The following is a 23755-nucleotide window of genomic DNA, read 5'->3' on the forward strand; positions in this document are numbered from 1 at the left end:
TATGTGTTTGGTGGTACTGAATTCTCTTAATTTTTGCTTGTCTGAAAAGCTTTTTTCTTCTCCATCAATTCTGAATGAGATCCCTGCTGTACAATAATCTTGGTTGTAGATTTTTCCCTTTCAGTACTTTAAATATATCCTGCCATTCCTTTCTGGCCTGCAGAGTTTCTGCTGAAAGATCAGCTGTTAAGCCTATGAGGTTTACCTTGTATGTTACTTATTGCTTCTCTCTTGCTGCTTTTAATATTCTTTCTTTGTGTTTAGTCTTTGTTAGTTTGATTAGTATGTATCTTGGTGTGTTTCTCCTTGGATTTATTCTGTATGGGACTCTTTGTATCTCTTGGACTTGATTGACTATTTTCTTTTCCATGTTGGGGAAATTTTCAACTATAATCTCTTCAAAAGTTTTCTCATACCCTTTTTTTTTCTCTTCTTCTTCGGGGACTCCTATAATTCAACTGTTGGTGTGTTTGATATGGTCCCGGAGGTCTCTGAGACTGTCCTCAGCTTTTTTCATTCTTTTTACTTTATTCTGTTTTTCAGAAGTTATTTCCACCATTTTATCTTCCAGCCTACTGATTCATTCTTCTGCTTCAGATATTCTGCTACTGATTCCTTCTAGAGTATTTTTACTTTCAGTAATTGTGTTGTTTGTCTCTGTATGTTTTTTCTCTAATTCTTCTAGGTCTTTGTTAATTGATTCTTGCATTTTCTCCACTTTGTTTTCAAGGTTTTTGATAACCTTTACTGTCATTATTCTGAATTCTTTTTCAGGTAGTTTGCCTATTTTCTCTTCATTTATTTGGACTTATGTTTTTCTAGGTTGTTCCTTCATTTGTGCAGTATTTCTCTGCCTTTTCATTTATGTTTTAAGTTATTGTGTTTGAGGTCTCCTTTTCCCAGGTTTCAAGGAAAGTTGAGTTCTTTCCTTAAAAAAGGTTGAATTCGTTCTTCCTTTTGGTTTCTGCCCTCCTAAGATTGGTCCCAAATGGGAAAAGGAGTACATCAAGGCTGTATATTGTCACCCTGCTTATTTAACTTCTATGCAGAGTACATCATGAGAAATGCTGGGCTGGAAGAAGCACAAGCTGCAATCAAGATTGCTGGGAGAAATATCAATAACCTCAGATATGCAGATGACACCACCCTTATGGCAGAAAGTGAAGAGGAACTAAAAAGCCTCTTGATGAAGGTGAAAGAGGAGAGTGAAAAAGTTGGCTTAAAGCTCAACATTCAGAAAACGAATATCATGGCATCTGGTCCCATCATTTCATGGGAAATAGATGGGGAAACAGTGGAAACAGTGTCAGACTTTATTTTGGGGGGCTCCAAAATCACTGCAGATGGTGACTGCAGCCATGAAATTAAAAGATGCTTACTCCTTGGAAGAAAAGTTATGACCAACCTAGACAGCATATTCAAAAGCAGAGACATTACTTTGCCAACAAAGGTCCGTCTAGTCAAGGCTATGGTTTTTCCAGTGGTTATGTATGGATGTGAGAGTTGGACTGTGAAGAAGGCTGAGTGCCGAAGAATTGATGCTTTTGAACTGTGGTGTTGGGGAAGACTCTTGAGAGTCCCTTGGACTGCAAGGAGATCCAACCAGTGCATTCTGAAGGAGATCAGCCCTGGGATTTCTTTGGAAGGAATGATGCTAAAGCTGAAACTCCAGTACTTTGGCCACCTCACGCGAAGAGTTGACTCATTGGAAAAGACTGTGATGCTGGGAGGGATTGAGGGCAGGAGGAAACGGGGACGACACAGGATGAGATGGCTGGATGGCATCACTGACTCAATGGATGTGAGTCTGAGTGAACTCTGGGTGTTGGTGATGGACAGGGAGGCCTGGCATGCTGTGATTCATGGGGTCGCAAAGAGTCGGACAGGACTGAACAACTGAACTGAACTGAACTGAACTGAAGATTGGTCCAGTGGTTTGTGTGAGCTTTGACTAGGGTGATACTTGTGCTGAGTTTTTTCTTGTTTTCTTGTTTTGGGCTTCCCTGGTGGCTCAGATGGTAAAGTGCGGAAGACCTGCAGTGCAGAAGACCCGTGTTCAATCCCTGGGTTTGGAACGTCCTGTGGAGAAGGAAATGGCAACCTACTCCAGTCTCCTCACATGGAAAATTCCATGGACTGAGGAGCCTGGCAGGCTACAGTCCATGGTGTCACAAAGAGTTGGATATGACTGAGCGACTTCACTTTCACTTTTCTTTTGCTTGTTTGTTTTTCATCTGATGGGCCGGGGTGAGTTGGTAATCCTGTCTGCTGATGATTCATTTGTATGTTTGTTTTGTTTGTTGTTTAGATGAGGCATTCTAAACAAGATGCTACTGGTGGTTGGGTGATGGTGGGTCTTCTATTCAAGTGGTTTCCTTTGTGTGAGTTCTCACTATTTGATACTCCCTAAGGTTAGTTCTCTTGTTATCTAGGGTCTTGGAATCAGTGTTCCCATTCCGAAGGCTCAGTGCTTGATCTCTGGATGACTCTGGCTCAGGGTCTCTCATGAGACTGCAGTGAAACTGACTGGAGCTACAGCCATCCAAAGGCTTGACTTGGGCTGCAGAGCACAATTGTAGACAATCCACAGACACCAAGTACTATGAAGAATCAGAGCATGCAGGGTTCCAGCTATTCCACTTAACCATGATGTTCCTTGGCAACATCTGGCCAAGGTGTTGAGCTGAGAGTAGTGCCAAAGATGTGGGTCCAGGTGACCAAAGGTGTTAGAATCGTTCTGGAGCAGTCACTGGGTTACAGGGAGTGAATCAAGATTGCCGGGAGAAATATCAATAACCTCAGATATGCAGATGACACCACCCTTATGGCAGAAAGTGAAGAGGAACTAAAAAGCCTCTAGATGTAAGTGAAAGTGGAGAGTGAAAAAGTTGGCTTAAAGCTCAACATTCAGAAAACGAAGATCATGGCATCTGGTCCCACCACTTCATGGGAAATAGATGGGGAAACAGTGGAAACAGTGTCAGACTTTATTTTTCTGGGCTCCAAAATCACTGCAGATGGTGACTGCAGCCATGAAATTAAAAGACGCTTACTCCTTGGAAGAAAAGTTATGACCAACCTAGATAGCATATTGAAAAGCAGAGACATTACTTTGCCAACAAAGGTTCGTCTAGTCAAGGCTATGGTTTTTCCTGTGGTCATGTATGGATGTGAGAGTTGGACTGTGAAGAAGGCTGAGTGCCAAAGAATTGATGCTTTTGAACTGTGGTGTTGGAGAAGACTCTTGAGAGTCCCCTGGACTGCAAGGAGATCCAGCCAGTCCATTCTGAAGGAGATCAACCCTGGGATTTCTTTGGAAGGAATGATGCTAAAGCTGAAACTCCATACTTTGGCCACCTCATGCAAAGAGTTGACTCATTGGAAAAGACTGTGATGCTGGGAGGGATTGGGGGCAGGAGGAGAAGGGGACGACAGAGGATGAGATGGGTGGATGGCATCACTGACTCAATGGACATGAGTCTGAGCGAACTCCGGGAGTTGGTGATGGACAGGGAGGCCTGGCGTGCTGCGATTCATGGGGTCGCAAAGAGTCGGACACAACTGAGCGACTGATCTGATCTGATCTGATAGTTGCTATACAATATTATATAGGTCACAGGTATACAATATAGTGATTCACAATTTTAAAGTTTACACCCATTTATAGTTATTATAAAATATTGGCTATATTTCCCATTTTATACAACATATCCTTGTAGATTATTTTATACCTAATAGCTTGTACCTGTTAATCTCTACCCCTGTATATTTCCCCTCCCTGCTTCCTTTTCCCCACTGGTAACCACTAGCTTGTTTGCTATATCTGTGAGCTTGCTTCTTTTTTGTTCTATTCACTAGTTTGTTGTATTTTTCAGGTTGCACATATAAGTGATATCACACAGTATTTGTCTTTCTCTGTTTTACTGATTTCACTTAGTATAATGCCATGTAAGTCCATCCATGGTGTTGCAAATGGCAATATTTCATTCTTTTCTATAGCTGAGTATATTCCATTGTATGTATGTATATATGTACATGTATATATACATACACCCATCTTCTTTATCCATTCATCTGCTGAAGGACATTTAGATTGCTTCCATATCTTGACAACTGTAAATAATATTGCTATGAACATTGAAGTACATTTATCTTTTTGAATTAATGTTTTGGTTTTTTGGAGGTGGTATATTCTCAGGAGTGGGATTGCTGAGTCATATGGTAGTTCTATTTTTATTTTTTTGAGAAACTTCTGTACTGTTTTCCACTGTAGTTGTATCAATTTGCATTCCTACCAATAATGCACGTGTGTTCCCTTTTCTCCATCCTTGCCAACACTTGTTACTTGTGTTCTTCTGGATAGTAGCCATTCTAACAAGTTTAAGGTGATATTTCATCACGGTTTTGATTTGCATTTCCCTGATGAGTAGTGATGCTGAATATTTTTTTATGTGCCTATTACCCATCTGCATTTCCTCTTTAGCTGAATGTCTACTCAGGTTTTCCTGCCCATCTTTAGGTGAATTGTTTGTTTTTTTGATGTTGAGTTGTAGGAACTGCTTATTTATGTTGGGTATTAGTCATTTATCAGTCATATCTTTTGCAAATATTTTTCCCATTTGTTAGGCCGTCTTTTTCTTTTGTTGATGGTTTCCTGTGCTATGCAAAGCTGTTAAGTTTAATTAGTTCACATTTGTTTATTTATTTTTGCCTTTATTTCCTTTACTTTAGGATATGGATCCAAAAAAAAAAATATTGCTGTGATTTATGTCAAAGCAGAGAAGGCAATGGCAACCCACTCCAGTGTTCTTGCTTAGAGAATCCCAGGGACGGGGGAGCCTCTTGGACTGCCATCTCTGGGGTCGCACAGAGTCAGTCCCGACTGAAGCGACGCAGCAGCAGCAGCAGCATGTCAAAGAGTGTTCTGCCTATGTTTTCATCTAGAAGTTTTTCAGCCTTACATTTAGGTCTTTAATCATTTTGAGTTTATTTTTGTGTATAATGGTGGATAATGTTAGTTAGCTGTTGAGTTCAGCTATATGTATTTTAATACATACATGAAAAAGAAAATGATGAAACATAAAACTATATGACATTTTCCCTCACCTTTCTTTCAGCCTATTAGGTATACCTGGAGAATCTTACTTGAATGTTTGCTTTGAGGCTTTTAGATGTAATACATTCCATGTACAACCTGGGCTCTGAGGACTTCTCCATAGATTCTAATCAAGAAAAAAAAAAAATAGGGAGTATTGGGCACTCTGTGTTGCTAAGCATGGACACTGAGCTTATGGAGAAAAAGTAACTGCTTCTTGGAACCACAAACCAATATTTTAGCAGGATATTCCCATCCTGAAACTGCCTTAGGTGATGTAGCAGTCCTATGAAGTCAGGCAACATGCAGCATCTTGTCCGGAGAACTTTTAAAATTTTTAATTAGTATTTAACATGCCTCTTCTTATTTTTATTTAATGCTTGTAGGAGTTTGTAGTCTTATCACAGGGGAAAAGGAAGAGAAAGATGGCAGTATAGTTTTCTTCCTCAAATCCAAGGTAAGACACAAGCTTTATTAGCTGAATGAATGGAAACTATTATTGGCAATATTTGGACCTAGGAACCAATTTAATTTGTTTCTGCTATAAATATGAATTTTTGCTTCAATGTGCATGCTTTATTTTTTCATTTCTCCTTTTCACATCATTTTTATCACCATCAAAATGTGTCCTACCTTATTATTTTGTTCATTTTATACATTTTAAAATAATTCTTCCACCCTTCTATTCATCCATCCAGTCATACTAAATATTAACTACTGTGACAGAATCAGGGGATATAGAAATGAATATGACAATATTCAAGTCCTTAAACAGTTACCAGTTCAGTGAAGAGAAAAATAAATAAATAAATAAAGTCTTCTTTCCCCCTATTTCTTTCCTTTTGCATTTCTTTTTCTTAATATTATTCAGTCTAACCTCGCATTTACTCATTTCGATGCAATCTGTGAGGTAGGAACAAAGGAAGACACTTTATCTCTGAGACTCTTAGATTTAAGTTCAAATAAAGTGTTCACATCCTTTGTTAAAGAAATCCAGGTGTAGCCTCTGGATAATCCTAGATCTTCAAGATTTCTGGAGCTACCCTTTCATTTGATGCTCAAACTAAATTCCTAGTAAACTGAGATCCTGTTCTTCACTCCGTGGGAAGCTTTGCCTCCCAGTATCTCCAAGGACTTTACTGGGGGCTCAATTTCTCCTGATTCCCTTTTACTATTATTTGCTGCTCTCTTATGTTTTTGAATCTGACTATGTATGTTTCCTCCTTGGCTGCCTGCTCCCCTCCTGTCATCCTCCCATGGTCCAAGAACTTCATTACTCAGAGCACGTTCAACACCAAGCTGTTTTGTAAAACCACCTTTTACTGAGGCATAAGAAAGCAAGCATCATCTTAGAATTTAATATTCTCCATTAGTCTTCTAAGGTTCTTTTGCTATATCTGTGGTGGTGGTGTTGATATAGTCTCTAAGACGTCTGACTCTTGCGACCCCATAGGGTGCAGCCCGCCAGGCTCCTCTGTCCATGGGATTTTCCAGGCAAGAATACTGGAGTGGGTTGCCATTTCCTTCTCCAGGGGATCTTCCCAACCTAGGAATCGAACCTGGGTCTCCTGCATTGCAGGCAGATTCTTTACTGACTGATATCTGTGGGGGGATTTCTAATTGTTTGTCCTCGCATTATGGACTTTTCCTCCTTGTCTTTGGGGACCTTTTCCGTTTCCTTCTCATTAGAATTCAACTCTCTTCCAGCATCCTCTTTTGCAGGCTGACAGAAGCCAACTTCCAGTTCCCTACCATGTAATAATGAAGTAAACTTTGGCTTTCGGTTACAGCTTTCTTATTTTTGACCATACCAAGTGTCTTTAGCCTTTATTAATGACCTATATAGCTGTTTTTTAAACAAAATAATCATCTACTTAGAAGATGAATCTTGTATATTTCCAAGCATATCGAAGTTTATTTCTATTTTTCATATTCTCTGTATTTTCCTGTTATAATATTATCACACCAGCAGATATACAAAGTCCTTAAAAGCTAAAGACATATTGAGTTATAAAGACTACAATGTAGGATAATACAAATGCAAAAATCATCATGTGGTTCTTTAAATAATTCTAATAAAATTTTTGATAAATGAAAGATCCAAATGACATAAAACCAGACAACTTTTGGTTTCTGAAGTTTTGTGTCTTAGAACTGTGTATATTTAGAAACTGTTCAGTTGCTTTGCTTACTCAGTTATTTGTGTAGAAGCCAGAATTATGTCTTAACATAAACACACATAAACACACATGGGCCATAAATATCCCATTACATAGGTAGTTAGCTACTCTTATTAAGGTTTAGGAAGACTCTTTTAAGAGTCTACAAATGCTTAGAATTTAAAAACTACTCCAATTCATTTAGTAATCAGTTATCAATCTTGTATTATCAGTCTGTTGAAAAAACACGGAAACAGAGGTTTCAAACTATACGATGCATAGCAATCACCTAGAAAGCCTATAGAATGCAAATTCCATCTCCCCAAACAATGGAATATGACATCTGATGTAGGACTAAGAAATTCACATTTATGTAAGCTGCCCAGGTGCGTTATAATGAATGTGAGCACATTTTTGGGAATATGAGTGGGGTATTTAAATAATGTCCTAGTACAAAAAGATTCATGTTACCTAAATCCTAACCACCTAGTGTGGTATCTTAAGACTTTTTTGACCTTTTCCTGGTAACAACTTGTTTAATGAACATAAACAGTAAGTTCCAGTAATTCTTACTGAGGTAATAATGATTTCAAGTATTTTCATAGTGCTTTAAATTAGAAGCCATATTAATATATATATCTCTTATTTTCACTTTATTCCAGTCAATGGGGCTGGTGCAATAATTTAAGACAAGTTAATTCTATAGGTCTCCCATTATAGAAAGTCCAAAGGGAGTCTACCAGCACTCAAACCTCAAAAGTCACCTTACAGTCTCATTTTAAATTCAAATACAGGTAATATTTTTGGTTGATGTAAAAGCTTTGAAAAGTGAGGATCTCTGTGCTAATTTGGGATTTATTCATCACAATTTGTGCAAAAGAAGCAGACCTGGAAAGTCTATTCTACTCTTCCTTTGGTGTTCCCTTCAAGGCATCACTTAAGAAATTCCAGACATTTTTGTTAAAACTTCTCTCTTGTGTGATACACATCTCTCCTTTCTATCAGGTTGACCTCCGCTTATCCTTCAAAGTCCAGTCTATTGATATTTTCTCAGAGGTTTCTATAATCTCTCAGTCTAAATAAAGTTTTAGGTCATTTTTTCCTTTCATTGAATTCATTATAATTGCAATTGTGTAATTTTGTGTAATTAAATATTTAATGTCTGTATACCTAGTGGATTGTGAGTTCCTCAAAGGATGGGATTGTGTTTTGTTTACTACTGTTAAAGTAAGGCCCTATCCCTGTGGCCTGGCGTACAGAGGCACTCAACATACTTATTGAATTAATGAATGAAGTGTAGGAAAATATCTGACTGGAAAAGATTTTAGCACTTTATATTGATGAGCATAAAAGTATAGTTGAAAACTGTCTTTGTTGTATGAGAGGTGATAAGTCAGGACTAATTTTGAATGAGCAACGTTGAAGGTCCCACTCTATTCACTACAGAGTATAGGTGGACAGCATTTGAGACTGAAAACTTACTTTAGCCAGAAAAAATGCTGACTCAGAAACACTGGAATCAAAGATAAAAGAGCAGTTTACTTTAATTGCTTTGTACTCGCTAACGTCTCATGGATAGAATCTGCCCACTAAAACCTTAGATGCTTAGCCTACAATTCTGGGTGCCGTGGTGGGACGTGGGGGAGTGGCTGTGGAGGACTCAGTATGTCACACTGCCGAGGCCCTAGTGACAAAAGAAGAGTGTGGGGAGAGTCAGAAAGAAGCATGACTCTCAGATCCATAGATAAAATTGTGATTGGATAAAGAAGTGATGCACAGATCAAAGATAATTGATTCTTTCTCCAAAAGATGTAATATTTTAAAGAATCTGTGAGGTCCTAGTGATATTGAGTGTTAGAACAAGTAGTTGACTTAAAAAGAAGAGTATATTTATTTGTATGAAGGAAAAGCTAAGTGAAAAAAAATGCCATCATCTCACAATATATCTGGAAAAGATCATGGTCAAATTGTAACATCAAAACCAAGGGAAGTTGGAAGACAGGAATGGAAAAATAAGGCAAAGCCTTGATTTACATGATTTATAATATTAATATGAATAATGTACTTTACTAGCACACTGCAGAGAAACTAGTCCATAATTTGGGGTGGTTCTTTCCTTTTCTGGAGAAGGAAATGGCAACCTGCTCCAGTATTCTTGCCTGGAAAAATCCCATGGCTGGTGGAGCCTAGTAGGCTACAGTCCATGGGGTCTCAAAGAGTCGGACATGACTTCACTTCACTTTCATTTTCTTTTCCTTTTTAGTTGAGGTTATAGTTGATGTACAATATTATATGTTTCAGGTGTACAGCATAGTGATTTACAACTTTTAAAAAGTTGTATTCAATTTATAGTTATTAAAACTATTGGATAGTATTCCCTAAGTTGTACTATATATCTTTATAACTTACTTATTTTATCCATAATAGTTTGTACCTCTTAATCCTTTACCCCTATCTTTCCCCTGCCTCTTGAGAAGTTTCTTTAAGGCAGATAATCTCAGTCCTAAGATTTTTTTTTTCAGTCTTTTTGTGTATCTCATGTATTTGGCAAGATCTGTATATCTCTTACATTGAAACTCAACCAGGGAAAAAGGGAGATGATTTCAATCTCTTCTTGAAACTTAGATCTTTTCAATGTTTAGTTGAGAAGCAGGCATTAGGGAAGAGCTTTGGGTTTGGGATATGTTGTACTATTTCTAAAAGAATCTCCCTCTATTTGACTGATGGCCTCCTCCTCGTTCATAATTCATTTGCTTAGGTATTCAAGGACTCTTGGTAGTCTCCTGATGCTCAGTGAGCGTGCCCAATCTGAGCGCACTCCGAGAGCACCAGGGCCCTGCCAGCTTTTCTGACAGCCTCCGATGCTGACAGCTGGCAACAGTGTCACGGGCATCACACGACACTGGGTCTCAGATTTTCAGGTCTTTCATATTAAGAAGAATGTGACCCTAAAATAAACAAAGGTTTCCACGTATTTGTATTCTACATCTGAGAGTTTGGTAGTTATGGGAACAGAATCTGGGGCAAAACTTATCAGGTTAATCTTATGACTTTGGAAAAGTTACAAACTCTGTGACCATAAAAGGTGACAGTGTAGTGTGGTTATGAGCATTGATATGAGTTAATTATGTGAATTGCTTTGAAGAGTATTTGGTACTAGTAAGAACTATATAAGTGGGAGCTTTTATTATTATTCTGTATTAGTAGGTGTGTGTATAGTCATATATTATTGGCCAAAGAAATGTTGAATTTAAAAAATAAAATTAAAAATAAAAATTAAAAAAAGATATAAAAAAAGAAATGTTGAATTTTAAAAATCCTTTATAACATAATTTATAACTTTTTGACATATTATTCTAACATTTGAAGTTCTTTTTCAGGAGAGGAAGAATGCCTTTAATTTGTTCCTTTATTCTTTCTCTCCCTTCAGTCTCAATCCAACTCTTCTTCCCTAGGTTTGCTCTTTGTGGACAAGACTTCACCGTTAGTTGATATAAATGGTAGCACAGCTCAGATAGTGTTTCCGTGTTCACACCTCATGATAATCTGAACATTTAAGAAGCCTGCAGTTAAATATGGGTGACTTCCAAATTTCCATCAGTGTAGACTGCATCTTATATTTATGGTTGTCAATCTGGATCTAATACACGAAGATTTCTAGGATCATAACCAATATCTGGAGCCATTGTCTACATTTATTATTTTTTTTCAGCGTGCTGCCCTTTAACATTCTTTTGCAAGGATTTTATTTTTCACTCTTTTTCTTACACGAAAGAGTCAAATTGTTTTCCAACGTAAATCAAAACTTTTAATCTATGTAAGCTGAAAGAAGAACTTGAAACATCCTTCCTGTGCAACTCTAATGGATGTTACCTACATGTCTAAGTTCTTATAGTTGAGTAACATCCCAAGTGAAATCTCCAAATATGTGTTTATACTTCTTCATCTACAGGGAGTGTTCTTAGACTTGGATTGAAGTATATTATGGTTTAGATCATTCTATGTTTCTCCTTTTATTTCTTTTTTTTTTTTCTCTACAGTTTATTGCTTTTGCTTCTTTATTCTTCATCCTGGTTTCAATCACAACCTTTTGCCTGGAGACACATGAAGCTTTCAATATTGTTAAGAACAAGACAGAATCAGTCACCAATGGCACCAGTGTGGTTCCACAGTATGAAATTGAAACAGATCCTGCCTTGACGTATGTAGAAGGAGTATGTGTGGTATGGTTTACTTTTGAATTTTTAGTCCGTATTGTTTTCTCCCCCAATAAACTTGAATTCGTCAAAAACCTCTTGAATATCATTGACTTTGTGGCCATCCTACCCTTCTACTTAGAGGTGGGCCTCAGCGGGCTCTCATCTAAAGCTGCTAAAGATGTACTTGGCTTCCTCAGAGTGGTCAGATTTGTGAGGATCCTGAGGATCTTCAAGCTCACCCGCCATTTTGTAGGTTTGAGGGTGCTTGGACATACTCTTCGAGCGAGTACAAATGAATTTTTGCTGCTCATAATCTTCCTGGCTCTAGGAGTTTTGATATTTGCTACTATGATCTACTATGCGGAGAGAGTGGGTGCCCAGCCCAACGACCCTTCAGCTAGTGAGCACACGCAGTTCAAAAACATCCCCATTGGGTTCTGGTGGGCTGTAGTGACCATGACCACCTTGGGCTATGGAGATATGTACCCCCAAACGTGGTCGGGGATGCTGGTGGGAGCCCTGTGTGCTCTGGCTGGAGTGCTGACAATAGCCATGCCGGTGCCTGTCATTGTCAACAATTTTGGAATGTACTACTCCTTGGCAATGGCGAAGCAGAAACTTCCAAGGAAAAGAAAGAAGCACATCCCTCCTGCTCCTCAGGCAAGCTCGCCTAGTTTTTGCAAGACAGAGTTAAACATGGCCTGCAACAGCAAACAGGGTGACACGTGTCTGGGCAAAGACAATCGGCTTCTGGAACATAACAGATCAGGTAAGGCACGGTTTCAGATGCATGCCATTAAATACGTCATGGACCAGCATGTCCCTGAAGTAGAAGGCACCTTCTCATTTTCTGCAAGTGTTTGGAGTTTTCAGTTCTACCCCTTTACAAGCTGTGTTTGTGTCAGGCTTGTAGATAGCTAGACTGTAGCTTTTCTACATGAATCCTAGGGAGAAGTCCGCATAGCTGGTCTGTAGAGTTCTCCTGCTTTGACGGGATGCCATGTGCTGACGGCGCCAATATTTTCTTTTGCCTGTTTGTTGCTTTTGTGCCGTTGTTTCTTTGTTTCCCTGCACGATGTGGTGGTATGATATTGGACATTTTCCATCCTTCATTCTCAAAATGTTGATCTCCATATCATTTGGCTTGGTGTATTTGTCTCAGTTTTATCTCTGCCACACGGGACCATGCATTTTGACCTAATTCACAAGAAGAAGTTATGTAAAAAGAATGGCTGTTTAGGTTTCCAAGTCCTAAACACTGAAGAGGTGATATGTAAGAATGCCCTTTGGAAAGTAAAGGTCTTCTTCATTAATATTATGGAGGGTTGATTAAGTTTTCATTATTCTTAAATTAGGGTATTTCAATATAATTCCTTTGCTTTGGGTAAAGTGCTATGTAGTACAATCAGCCCAACATTATGCAGGGTCTAGATGATCTGCTTTGGCTAATCAATAGGAAGGTTGAATTTCTCTGTGGATTTCCTTTTTTATGCATTCTGCACTGGTCTCTTTTCCCTCCAAGAATGTAATTTTGGATAAATTCCTGCTTGAAATTAGCTGAATTCCTACTTCTCTCTATTGCCATAGATAATCTAGAGTTAATTGACTGTAAATTGACATTCAGTTTGCCAAAGTGATAGTCAATAGTGTCTTCTCTAAGTTATGTCTAGTACAGATGAAATATATTGTAGACCTCACAATTTAACTAATTTTTTGTCATCTATGAAGTGTTAAGATATATGCATTCCCTATAACTTAGATAGGTTTAATCTTTTTCTTGTAGAAAAATGATTTATGACAATCTCATGTGAATAATTTAGCATTATTTAGAAATAACACTGATTAAACAAAACAAGCAAACCAGCAAGCACACGGAAAAGGCAAGTGACATTTTCACAGGTTGCCTCCTTAGCTCCCAGAAGATATTATGGATTAAATCGGGTGTGGGGGGGTGGGGACCTGACTGGAACTGAGCTGCTTTTTAAAAGATTTTATTCAGAGTCCTTATGTTTATTTAGTAGATTGTTTTGCAAATTCTGTCAGTATGTATCTGAGAGTTGCTATGCCAGTAATGCCCTTATGAAAGATGGAATTTAGTTTGCGTTGCTGCCCTTATTGGATTGTTCTCAGGTACCTGTGCAGAGCTTTTCTGAGGGGCATGGAAAGGAGGACACACTCTCAGCTTGGGCAAGCACTGTTGCAAGCTAGCATCTAGGCTATAGGATGTGAAAGTCTTTGGCAGGTATTTAGACGTAAACGTTTCAAGGGCATTTGGAGAAGTTGATCTTGTTCCATTGTTATGCTCAAAAATACTATGTCGCTTCAAAACAGAGAACCTGGACACAAAGTCTGTAAACTTTGGGATTGTTTTCATTATGAAATTTGGGAAAAATTACTTTCAGAAAATAATGAAAGCATATGTCTTTTAGCACTGCAAAGACAAATATTTACTTAGGAGTTTTTCCTTCAGGAGGCTCCATTTTTAAAGACGTCTGTTTGCAGTATCCAGATAACCTGTCAAAAGTGGAAAGATGTTAATTCGTGTGCTACTTCATTACCACGCTTACTTTGAATCATGTTAGTTTTGTAAAAGTCGTCATATTAGATAAAATCCAACATGAAATTAAAATTTCCCTGAGAACATTTCTCTCCTTTTCAATACATTGCCATTTTGCTCCATGTAAGTTTTTGTGACGAGTGATGAAAATTCTTTTCTTATCATGTTGTGATTATTGTAATTTGTATTATCGAGTGACTGTGCTTTGGACATCCGGCGTAAACTCTTTGTGTTGTCTCATTTCCTCATCATCACTGTCTGTCCATGGGCACGGCGCTGTGACCAGTGTTATCAGGTGACGAGAGTGCAGGAAGCGAGCCGCCGTTATCACCCCCAGAAAGGCTCCCCATCAGGCGCTCTAGTACCAGAGACAAACACAGAAGAGGGGAAACATGTTTCCTGCTGACGGCAGGTGATTACACGTGTGCTTCTGATGGAGGGATCAGGAAAGGTAGGCATGCATTTCGTTAGATCCTAACAGGTGACATAGCAATTAAGTGCTGCAAATGTATGGAGTGATGTAAAATGCTCATTCATCATTTTCTAGGAAGAACTATGACATCATAGTGCTTTTTGCCTCATTACATCTTATCTCATTACAAACATTTAAAAATATGTATCATGACAGCCAACTTGATTGTCATATCTGAAAGACATTTCACCCTTCTTTCTTTTTTTTATTTTTTGGTTTTTCATTTGTCTATAGGCAGAATTGTAATGAAGTATTTAATAAAGTCAATCATCTAATTGTTTTAATATAATATATTCAGCAGTCTTGAAAAGTTATCTTTTTTCCTACAATGAATTAAACTCACTAGTTAACTCTATGCATCTGTTTGATACGTGGTTGATAATTATAAAACAATAATAAAGCTTTTTCTTCAAAGTAAAGCATTAAACGTACTCTAATGGTCTCTTATCCTGGTGGCTCAGACGGTAAAGCGTCTGTCTACAGTGCAGGAGACCCAGGTTTGATCCCTGGGTCTTGAAGATCCCCTGGAGATGGAAATGGCAATCCACTCCAGTACTATTGCCTGGAAAATCCCACGGACAGAGGAGCCGGGTAGGCTACAGTCTGTGGGGTCGCAAAGAGTCGGACACGACTCAGCGACTTCACTTAATGGTCTCTTATCCAGTGTTTGGGCAAATTTTCCCCAGTAATTAATCTGAATGTCAGGAGCTTGCTAAGGTACATGATCCTCTGGCCATACAGAACAGTATACCCAATCAGTGGAAAGGTTACTTACTGTACTTACAAAATGTACTTACAAAATTTCTCTTCTGGGCGGTAATCATTTTATTATTTTTTAATTGACACTGAACAATTCCTGGCTCATAGAAGATACTTAATATCTGTTGAATGGATGCATTGTATAAGATAGGCATCTTGGTTAAGAAATGTAGCAGGATACTGAAGCTCCACTCCAGCATGCAGTTTTATTTCCCTAGATTGTATCAACCATCTATGACTATTCCTTAGGTGCTAGTTTTCATTTTCATTTTAGTAAACTTCGCCAGCCAGACAATTGGACCCTTTTTATCCTCAAGAAATTAGTTTCGTAACACTTATAACCCACTCTTGTCAAAGTTCTGGTATGCTCTTAGAACACCTTCTGCTTTGAGAATTCCAGTTGCTTTAGTGCCAAGGTTATTTTACTCAATTTACCGACAGAATAGAGAAAGAACTACACATTTTTTATGAAGAAATAAAATTTCTTAGGCAATTGACTGAATTTGAATGAAAAGCCACTCTAGAACTTTCATGTTAGTGCAACTGCATTTTAAAAATATTGTGCTTATTTGCTATTCATTGCAAATTCATTGTTTCTCCCTACAGAATACTTTACCGTTTAAGCCTAAAATATTTATTTTATGATGCCTACTTCCTTTGAAATAGCTCATTACCCATGTTGTGCTTCTTTTCTGCTTCTTCTGAGCACTTTATATTGTTCTTTCTGTCTCCATACAAAAGAGAAGACAGAGGACTCTTCTTTTGTTTCTTTAATGTGTAATATTTTAAATTATACTTCATTCCAAGAACTGTCACTCTTTGCATCTATTTCTTGTACCAAAATGTGTTTCAATTATCTGATTTTTCACTATTTTATATTGTTACAATAGTTTTTAAATATTTTTATAGTTAATACTCTATCATAGTACTTAAGCAAAATATATGTATATAACTAATAATATAGAATATAGTACTTAAAGTGCCTTGTAATCTTAAATCACTATATATGTATATACATATATCCATATGTGTATATATGTATTTTTATGTATTATGTGGTTATATTTGGATATATTTTAAGCATCATTCAATAAAATATCACATGCAATATTTATGCTAGGGTTACATGTTAAGACTCTAGCTAGAATGTTTTTCTTCTATGTTAGATAATATTTTGAATTTTAAACTGTCAGAGGGGATCACATATTTTAAAAGACTTTGAAAACTATAAAGCACCTATATAAATATAGTTTTCCTGTAAAATGGCAAAATTCCATAGCAAAGCAATTAATAAGATATTGTGTTTATATGAGAAAATTATATATGTGATCTTATTTCACAAATACAAATTCTATCAATGAAAGCATCTTTGAAAACCCAACTATGAGCTTTTTATTTTTCATCATTTCTCACTATAAACAAATCCTTTTTCATTCTTGCTTATTTTGTAGATCTGTGTTATTTTTCCCCTAGATCTGGTAACATTTCTGGCTATTTTCACTTAATCTTCTCAGTGTTTTCTTTGTCATGTCTATTAGAAATCCATTCATTTCTTCTCCTGTTTCCTTTATATAGATTAGAGATGTCTTCTATTATTCCCACTCACATATTTATCTTCTGTATGTTTCTAATCGTTTTCTACACTGACCTGATTTTTGAGTTATGTAAATTCTCCCCTGTATAGATGATAAAAATGACTGGATCCCCGTTGTATTCTTTTTCTATCAACAAGTGTAAATGCAGTTGGGCATGCATTAAGAAAACATGTGAATTACCTAAATGAATGAACTCCCAAAACTTAGAACCTATGATTTTATTTTTATGGTAGTTTTATATATATATCATTTTACATGAACACAAACATCTCATTGATAGTGCACAAATAGGCAGTTTCAATATTGCCCCAAACAAATATGTGCTCTTAAAAGCTGTATAAAATGTATATCATGTATTTAGATGTTAGTTCAAATTGAGTTCAATATTGTTTATTCTCATAAATTATATTTTTGGTCATTCCATTCAATAAAAGCTTGATGAGGCAAAATTTTGTCAAATTTTCTAATCATAAATGAACCTGCAGAATAAAGGAAGAATAAATGTATATGAAAAACATAATTTTACTAATTAAATACTTGTTACTAAATTATAAGGGAACCCTTCTCAAATGGACATGGAAATCATAGTTATTAAAAATAAAAGGACTTATAAACAGAATAAATAATATTTATCTTAATGGCTAGAATTCAGAAAAGTAACCAAACATTTACAAGGGCAGCCAAGATTTACATGTAAATAACATGATTAATATAAATTGTTAAACAGATTTTTACCTTTTTTGGAAGTCTCATAGGGAACATGGTTATTGTGGGGGAAAAAGATGTATATTTTTACAAGGATGGTTTATAGTTATTAACCTTCTTTGATTCATGTATATTCACGAGGTTGCTTTTAATCAACACCAATCAATGTTTATAGTCTAGTTTACATTTTTAGGTTACACTAAAAATCCAAGTCAACTTGGATAAATTATTCTTTCTACAAGTCCTAGTTATATTTCCAATCGCATTACAGAAGAGTAATGATAATTAGCCCTCTAGAAATGTGAAGGTCCCTATGTAAGAATGAATGACTTGCAATTCCTTTTTAATTATTTAAGACATTCTCTCATTAACTATTCCATCACCCACCAGAGCAGAGTGAAATATATGCCACCTCACATGCTTTATAGCTCAAAATACTAATAAAACATATAGGCAGATAATTTTCTCATTAGCGGAAATTATGTCCTAGAGAACTTTACTATAATCAGTGGATGACATAAATTTTCATCTACAAAATATCAAAGAAAACATCTAATCTGCTGAAAGTTTGTGGGTGTGTATGTAGAGAGGGGGTTCCTACTAGTCAAACCTTACCCCAAGTAGAGCTGTTTCACTTTCTGGATCTATAACACTTTTTCAATGGGGCTGTCAGAACATTTATTTACTGAATTGTATAATATGACTATTTTTTCGGTTAATGATTGCCTGGCTTTTAAGACAATTTTACCTCTCCTTTTACAGTAGGTACTCACTACCTCATTTACCTGCCTCTAGTCTTTTCTAATAAAAAATACCACAATATATACTTCTTCCAAAAGTGTCCTTGATGGGTGTGGGTTGAGCAGCTAAGGCAAAAATCAGTGGGTTAAAGTTTGTCAGAAAGACCTATAAGTGGCAAGGTTTCTGTAAGTCAATGATTATTATGAACAGAAGATTAGAATGCAAGATAATAGGAAGAAAAGGTGGATTAATATCAAATTATTCTTCATTCCTGGCAGGGAAGAATCAGCTGAAAATATATAATCAAAATCAGATTTAAATTTACTGAAATGATGACTCAGTTTATATTACTTATTTATTTATTTTTTAATACAAGGGATTAGAAATGGGCATTCATTCTACATCACCTAGATAATGGCATTAAAAGCCATTATTGAGGAATCATCCTTTTAACCCCTTCCTCTTTTAAAGCTGGAAGATTAAAGATGCTGGGAAAGAGTTGTCCACTTAAACTTAAGCATGCTTTATTAGCTTAGTAAATACTAACATAAGAATGAAAAGAGAAAAAATAGCTCATTTTTTTTTTCAGGGACGTATTCTGAAATTTAAAAATACTAGCCAAATTTATATCTTACTTAAGTTGCTTTGCATAATACTTAAAAGTTTTCTGATACTGAATATGTCAAAATTACATCAATGCAAACTATAATTTGGAAAAGAATAGATTTTGATTATTACAATAGTGATTTGTGATAGCTGGCTTAATCTTTTGGAAATGACAGCTACAATGAGCTTCATTTTTTTTTTTAGAGTTGTAAATTGTCTCAATATTGAATTCTTTGTAAGAAAATTCTTTGAGCTCAAAAATAGCACTTTGATTACCCTGCATGATATTGTCTGTCTGTGTCTATTTTCTGGTTGAATTCAACTGATGTCTGTGCATTTTTCCATAAAAGGATATGAAAAATCCCGAAGCTTAAACAACATAGCGGGCTTGGCAGGCAATGCTCTGAGGCTCTCTCCAGTAACTTCACCTTACAACTCTCCTTGTCCTCTGAGGCGCTCTCGATCTCCCATCCCATCTATCTTGTAAACCAAACCGCATCAGTTGGCTAAATGGTCTTAATTCAAGTACTGTTTACCCCATAATGGAAATAATTAAATGTAGAGTTACTCCAGACGCCATTAACACAGTATAAATCCTGCATGATACTACTATCTGAGGTCAGAAATGCCACTTGGGTAGCTGACGAATCTTATCCTGGCTTTAAACGAATCTTCTCCCAGTAGTGCTACCACTTCTCCGTATGAATTGCCCTGATCTCCTTTCGCAATAAAATGACAGATAGCACCAGATATTGGCGAGTACCCTAATACATAAACACATCTTCAGGGAGATATATTTAAATCATTGTGCTTCCAAATGCCAGCTACTTCATGGGAACTTCATTTCTTGTGACTCTGAACCATTCTGAAGATGTCTGGGATTCTGTTTTGAATGCACACAACATGACTTGGGTCAGCTCATTTGCATGGACCATCTTGTCTCTATCACCTGAAAGCGATGTCGCAGAGCTCGGGGACCGCAGAGGGCTCGGGATATGTGTACTTGCATTGAGCCATCCTGCTGATGTGAAGGCACTGGTTGGCTGTTCTGCATGTTGAACTGTGGGGCAGGGAGGGCGAATTTCTCCTTGACAATTCTTTTTTTCTTTATTAGTCTTTGAAAAAAAAGATTTGTTTAATTTCTTGATTGATTTACTTTCCTTCCAAAATGCTGTATTGGAGTTCTGAATGTCTCTGGTTGTTTGCACACAGATAACTGCAAAGAGATTGTCATTACTGGTTACACGCAAGCTGAGGCCAGATCTCTTACTTAATGGCTTGGGGAAGGCACAAAACATGAGAAAGGTAACTGCCAGCCAGGCTTGCATCGTTCAGATAGGAACTGCTATTTGGAACTAGACTCATGTTTTCTTTTTTTTAATCCCAGAATTTGTCATCATTTTCAGAGTCAGGATGCCAAATATCACTCAAAATTCTGGTCTTTTTTACCCCCTTCTTTTATTTAATTTATTATTTTTTTTTCGCAAACAACAAAGAGCATTGTTGTTCACAGGAAGCTTTCTTGACCAGCCTTAAATTCCTGACTGACAGCATTAATCAGGTTTTCAGGCAGTGTTTAATCAGGTGCTTTGTCCTGTATGTTGTTCTGTCCGCATGTCTTAGCTCCCTGTCTTATATGTATATGCCATCTGTCTCCGTGAAGCACAGAAATGCCTTGATAAGGTGTTCATGATTTTAGTACTGGGTCTTCTCCCCTGCCCCTTGCCTTCTTCACTACTTGGAACAGCCTCTCTGCCTTGTGTGTAAATTAATGATGCCCCGTAGACTACCTAAGATAATTGGTACTGTGAACCTTTGTGAGGAGCAGGATTTAAGCAGCAGTTTTACCGTTGCATTTGATTGCCTGCTGCAGTGTCAGTTTCTACTACCTAGCAACCAGAATTCATCAGGACACGCCGATGAAACCCTCAGGGTGTCTTATTCAGTCCAAATGGAAGACATTCTGTTTGCACATCCCTACAAATGCAATAGCAGTAGTGTGTCTGATGTATTGGACATGAGAGGGAAGAAAATACCATACTATAAATTGAGAGATAAACAATATTTCTAAGGCATTTAGGATCCTTGAGACTGCTAATTCCTAATGCTCATGTTTTTTTCCGGTTAGGGAGACAGTTGTCACTTTTAGAATTGCCCACATAACATGTGTTACTTTATATCCCCAAGTCCTAGAGCATGACCTGCATGTCAGAGACCTTGTACAGCAAAGTATTTACCCAGACATAAACAACTGATATTTAGAGATTCAGTGATGCTTTTGATAGCACTACACATAGAAAGTTATAATTAAAAACAACTTTATGGTAAAGGAATTAATATACTGTCTGGTGCTGCTGTTATTGACTGCAGTGTTATACAGAATTTATCATGGATTTTTGACTGCTGAAAAAGGGACAGTGGAATTTAGCCATACCAAGGACTGTTCTGGAAACAGACTTCTGCTGCTGAATGTGCCCTGACGTGACCAGGTTGCACTTGGAAGAGATCCTGGCGTCTTCATGAGGCATGAGAAGCCTATGCAAGAACTGTGGCTGGAACTCATTTGGTGCTGCCCATATGAGTGGTCTGCTGAGGACTGCTGGCGTGAAACAGCTGTAAATACCCACATGTATGCATGGGTCAACAGCTTTGGCCATCTCACATCAAAGAAAGCCAGAGTCACGGTCAGCATCTCTGGAGCTTCAAGTAAGGCCCGCCGCTCTGTGAATTACCCTTTGTGGACCTGCAGTAGATTGTGCTGTGATCATACAAGCAGTGCTATTGGTGTGCTATAGGTCTGTCTTAATTTCCTTTAGTTCTCCTTTGTTGGTTAGATCCACAAACACTAACTGTAGCATTTATTTTTAATAAACCACTTATACTAGCTTGTCGTATTATGTTGTAAAATTTTCAGTGCCTATTTGTCAAAACTGACCCATTTGGAGTCTCACATTTGTTTTAAGTTCTTAAAAGTTATTTGACTTAAACTCATTAATATTATTCATGATTCAAGGATTTTGTCATTGTTACCTCAATTATAAATATTAAAAAAATAAAATTCTGGCAATGAGAGTATTTTTTTATTAAATTATCAAGAACAATGTCAGTATATAGTAGAATATTAATTGAATTATATCCTAAAATGTATATTTTGCATAAAAGAGATATTCTTCAATCGATTACTTTTTTTGTGAATTTTGTGGCAAAGAAGCTTGTACTTGTCTTTAAAACTGTTGTAGTTGAAACTGTATAAGAATTCATCTTGCTTAATCAGTATTTCTGGAATCTCTTAGTTCCCCTGGGACTCTGAATATAACATACAACCTAATTATGAACCCCTATATCACGGACCTTTTGTGACCATCTCAAGGTGCATGCATAACCTTGAAGATAAATGGTGAAAATGTAATTAACTAAAATGAAGAATAAAAGGCAAATAAGTTGGGGATAAACTTGAATCCTATCGGAATAAATTATTCATGTTTTTTCCTTGGCTCGTCTCTTTGTTTTGGAGTTTTCAACAGGCTTTACCATTTTTATGCATCGTGATAACAAAAGACACTCATGCATAATAAAGAATTTGAGATGAAAGGATTTGTAAACATACATAGGTCACATTTTCATTCAAGCCTTAGACATGTAGCCAGTGTTTTCCTCTTCTAAGTGATTTTTGCTCTTATAATTCTGAAGTGGTAAAATTATTATTATGGTATTTGATTTTTATATGGCATTTTATGACTAAATACTGAATTTTCACTTACACTTTTTAACTTAATCATCACAGTGATTCTGGAGGTAAATATTTTTTTTTTTCATTTTACTGGTGGTGAAGTGAAAGATCAGAGAGGCAAGACTATTCACGTATATATTTGTCACGATTTTCCTGTCATAGTTTCTTATGGTTTAAATATCTACTGAGCTTCTTGTGCTGAGCCCTTTCAGTCGTATCCAACTCTGTGTGACCCCATGGACTGTAGCCTGCCGGGCTCCTCTGTCCATGGGAATCTCTAGGCAAGCATACTGAAATGGGTTGCCATTTCTTACTCCAGGGGATCTTCCCTGAACCCGTGTCTCCTGCTTTGGCAGGAAGTTTCTTTACCACTACTGCCACCTGGGAAGCCCTCTTATAAATGCCTTATCTTCTAATATGACTTCTGTCTCGCTTTTGGGTAAAAGATGAGTGTTTCAGCAGTACACCACATGTGGCTGGCATTCCATTTACATTGCAGGGTTCTGTGTTTATTTACCTGTAAATTCTACATCACCAGCAGGAACAGAAGAAAGGGAAATGGAAAAGAGAAATAAGGTTGACAAATCTAACACTTTACTGAATCTTTTCTAGGTCTAAAAGAGCTAGATTATTAAGAGACTATTGATTATTAAGTCTATTAAGAGACTATTAAGAAAACAAGATTCAGAAAAGAAAATCTGTCTAAATATAATTACTGACAAAAAGTTGTTAACTGTGGTGTCAGGATGTAGGTTTTACTGTAAAAAGGAAAATTATATAGGATGGGGAAAGAATGCATTTTAATACATGATAATTGCCATCAAATTTTGATTAAAAATCAAGATTAAATACTTACAGAAAAAAGGGGAAGATATTCAGTTTATCTTTGAAATAAATCACAAGACAGATGAATGAGCAAGAGTGAACTTAACTTGGAAAGAGACAGTGAATATATTAAAAGACGATAATACAAAGCAAGGACTTTGGAGGATTTATAACATGCTTGAAGACATTTAGAACTAAATGAATACTATAGATTTATATAAATTTTCCCTGACATAGTTGCAGTATCATTATTATTGATCTTTTATTTCCTGTTCTCCCCTGAAACAACTCTGAGAATATGATATTTTTCAT

General features: G+C 36.8%; 1 protein-coding gene across 7 annotated transcripts in view; it reads left to right on the top strand.

Moving 5' to 3' along the window:
* The window catches only part of KCNC2 (potassium voltage-gated channel subfamily C member 2), a 250689-nt gene extending 228312 nt beyond the window's left edge, over positions 1-22377 (top strand). The window contains exons 3-6 of one of the 7 annotated variants that reach the window (XM_025284464.3): positions 11295-12222; positions 14297-14461; positions 20101-20193; positions 21259-22377. In XM_025284464.3, coding sequence (XP_025140249.1) covers positions 11295-12222; positions 14297-14461; positions 20101-20162 — 1155 coding nt within the window. In that variant the 3' untranslated portion in view covers positions 20163-20193; positions 21259-22377. Of the gene's footprint in view, positions 1-11294; positions 12223-14296; positions 14462-19238 lie in introns of all 7 variants that reach the window. The other 6 variants (XR_006550697.2, XM_025284461.3, XM_044941939.2 and 3 more) reach the window with 6 other exon arrangements.
* Positions 22378-23755: the final 1378 nt, after the last annotated feature.

Source organism: Bubalus bubalis, chromosome 4 (assembly GCF_019923935.1).
Source record: "Bubalus bubalis isolate 160015118507 breed Murrah chromosome 4, NDDB_SH_1, whole genome shotgun sequence".
NCBI classification, from domain to species: Eukaryota; Metazoa; Chordata; class Mammalia; order Artiodactyla; family Bovidae; genus Bubalus; species Bubalus bubalis.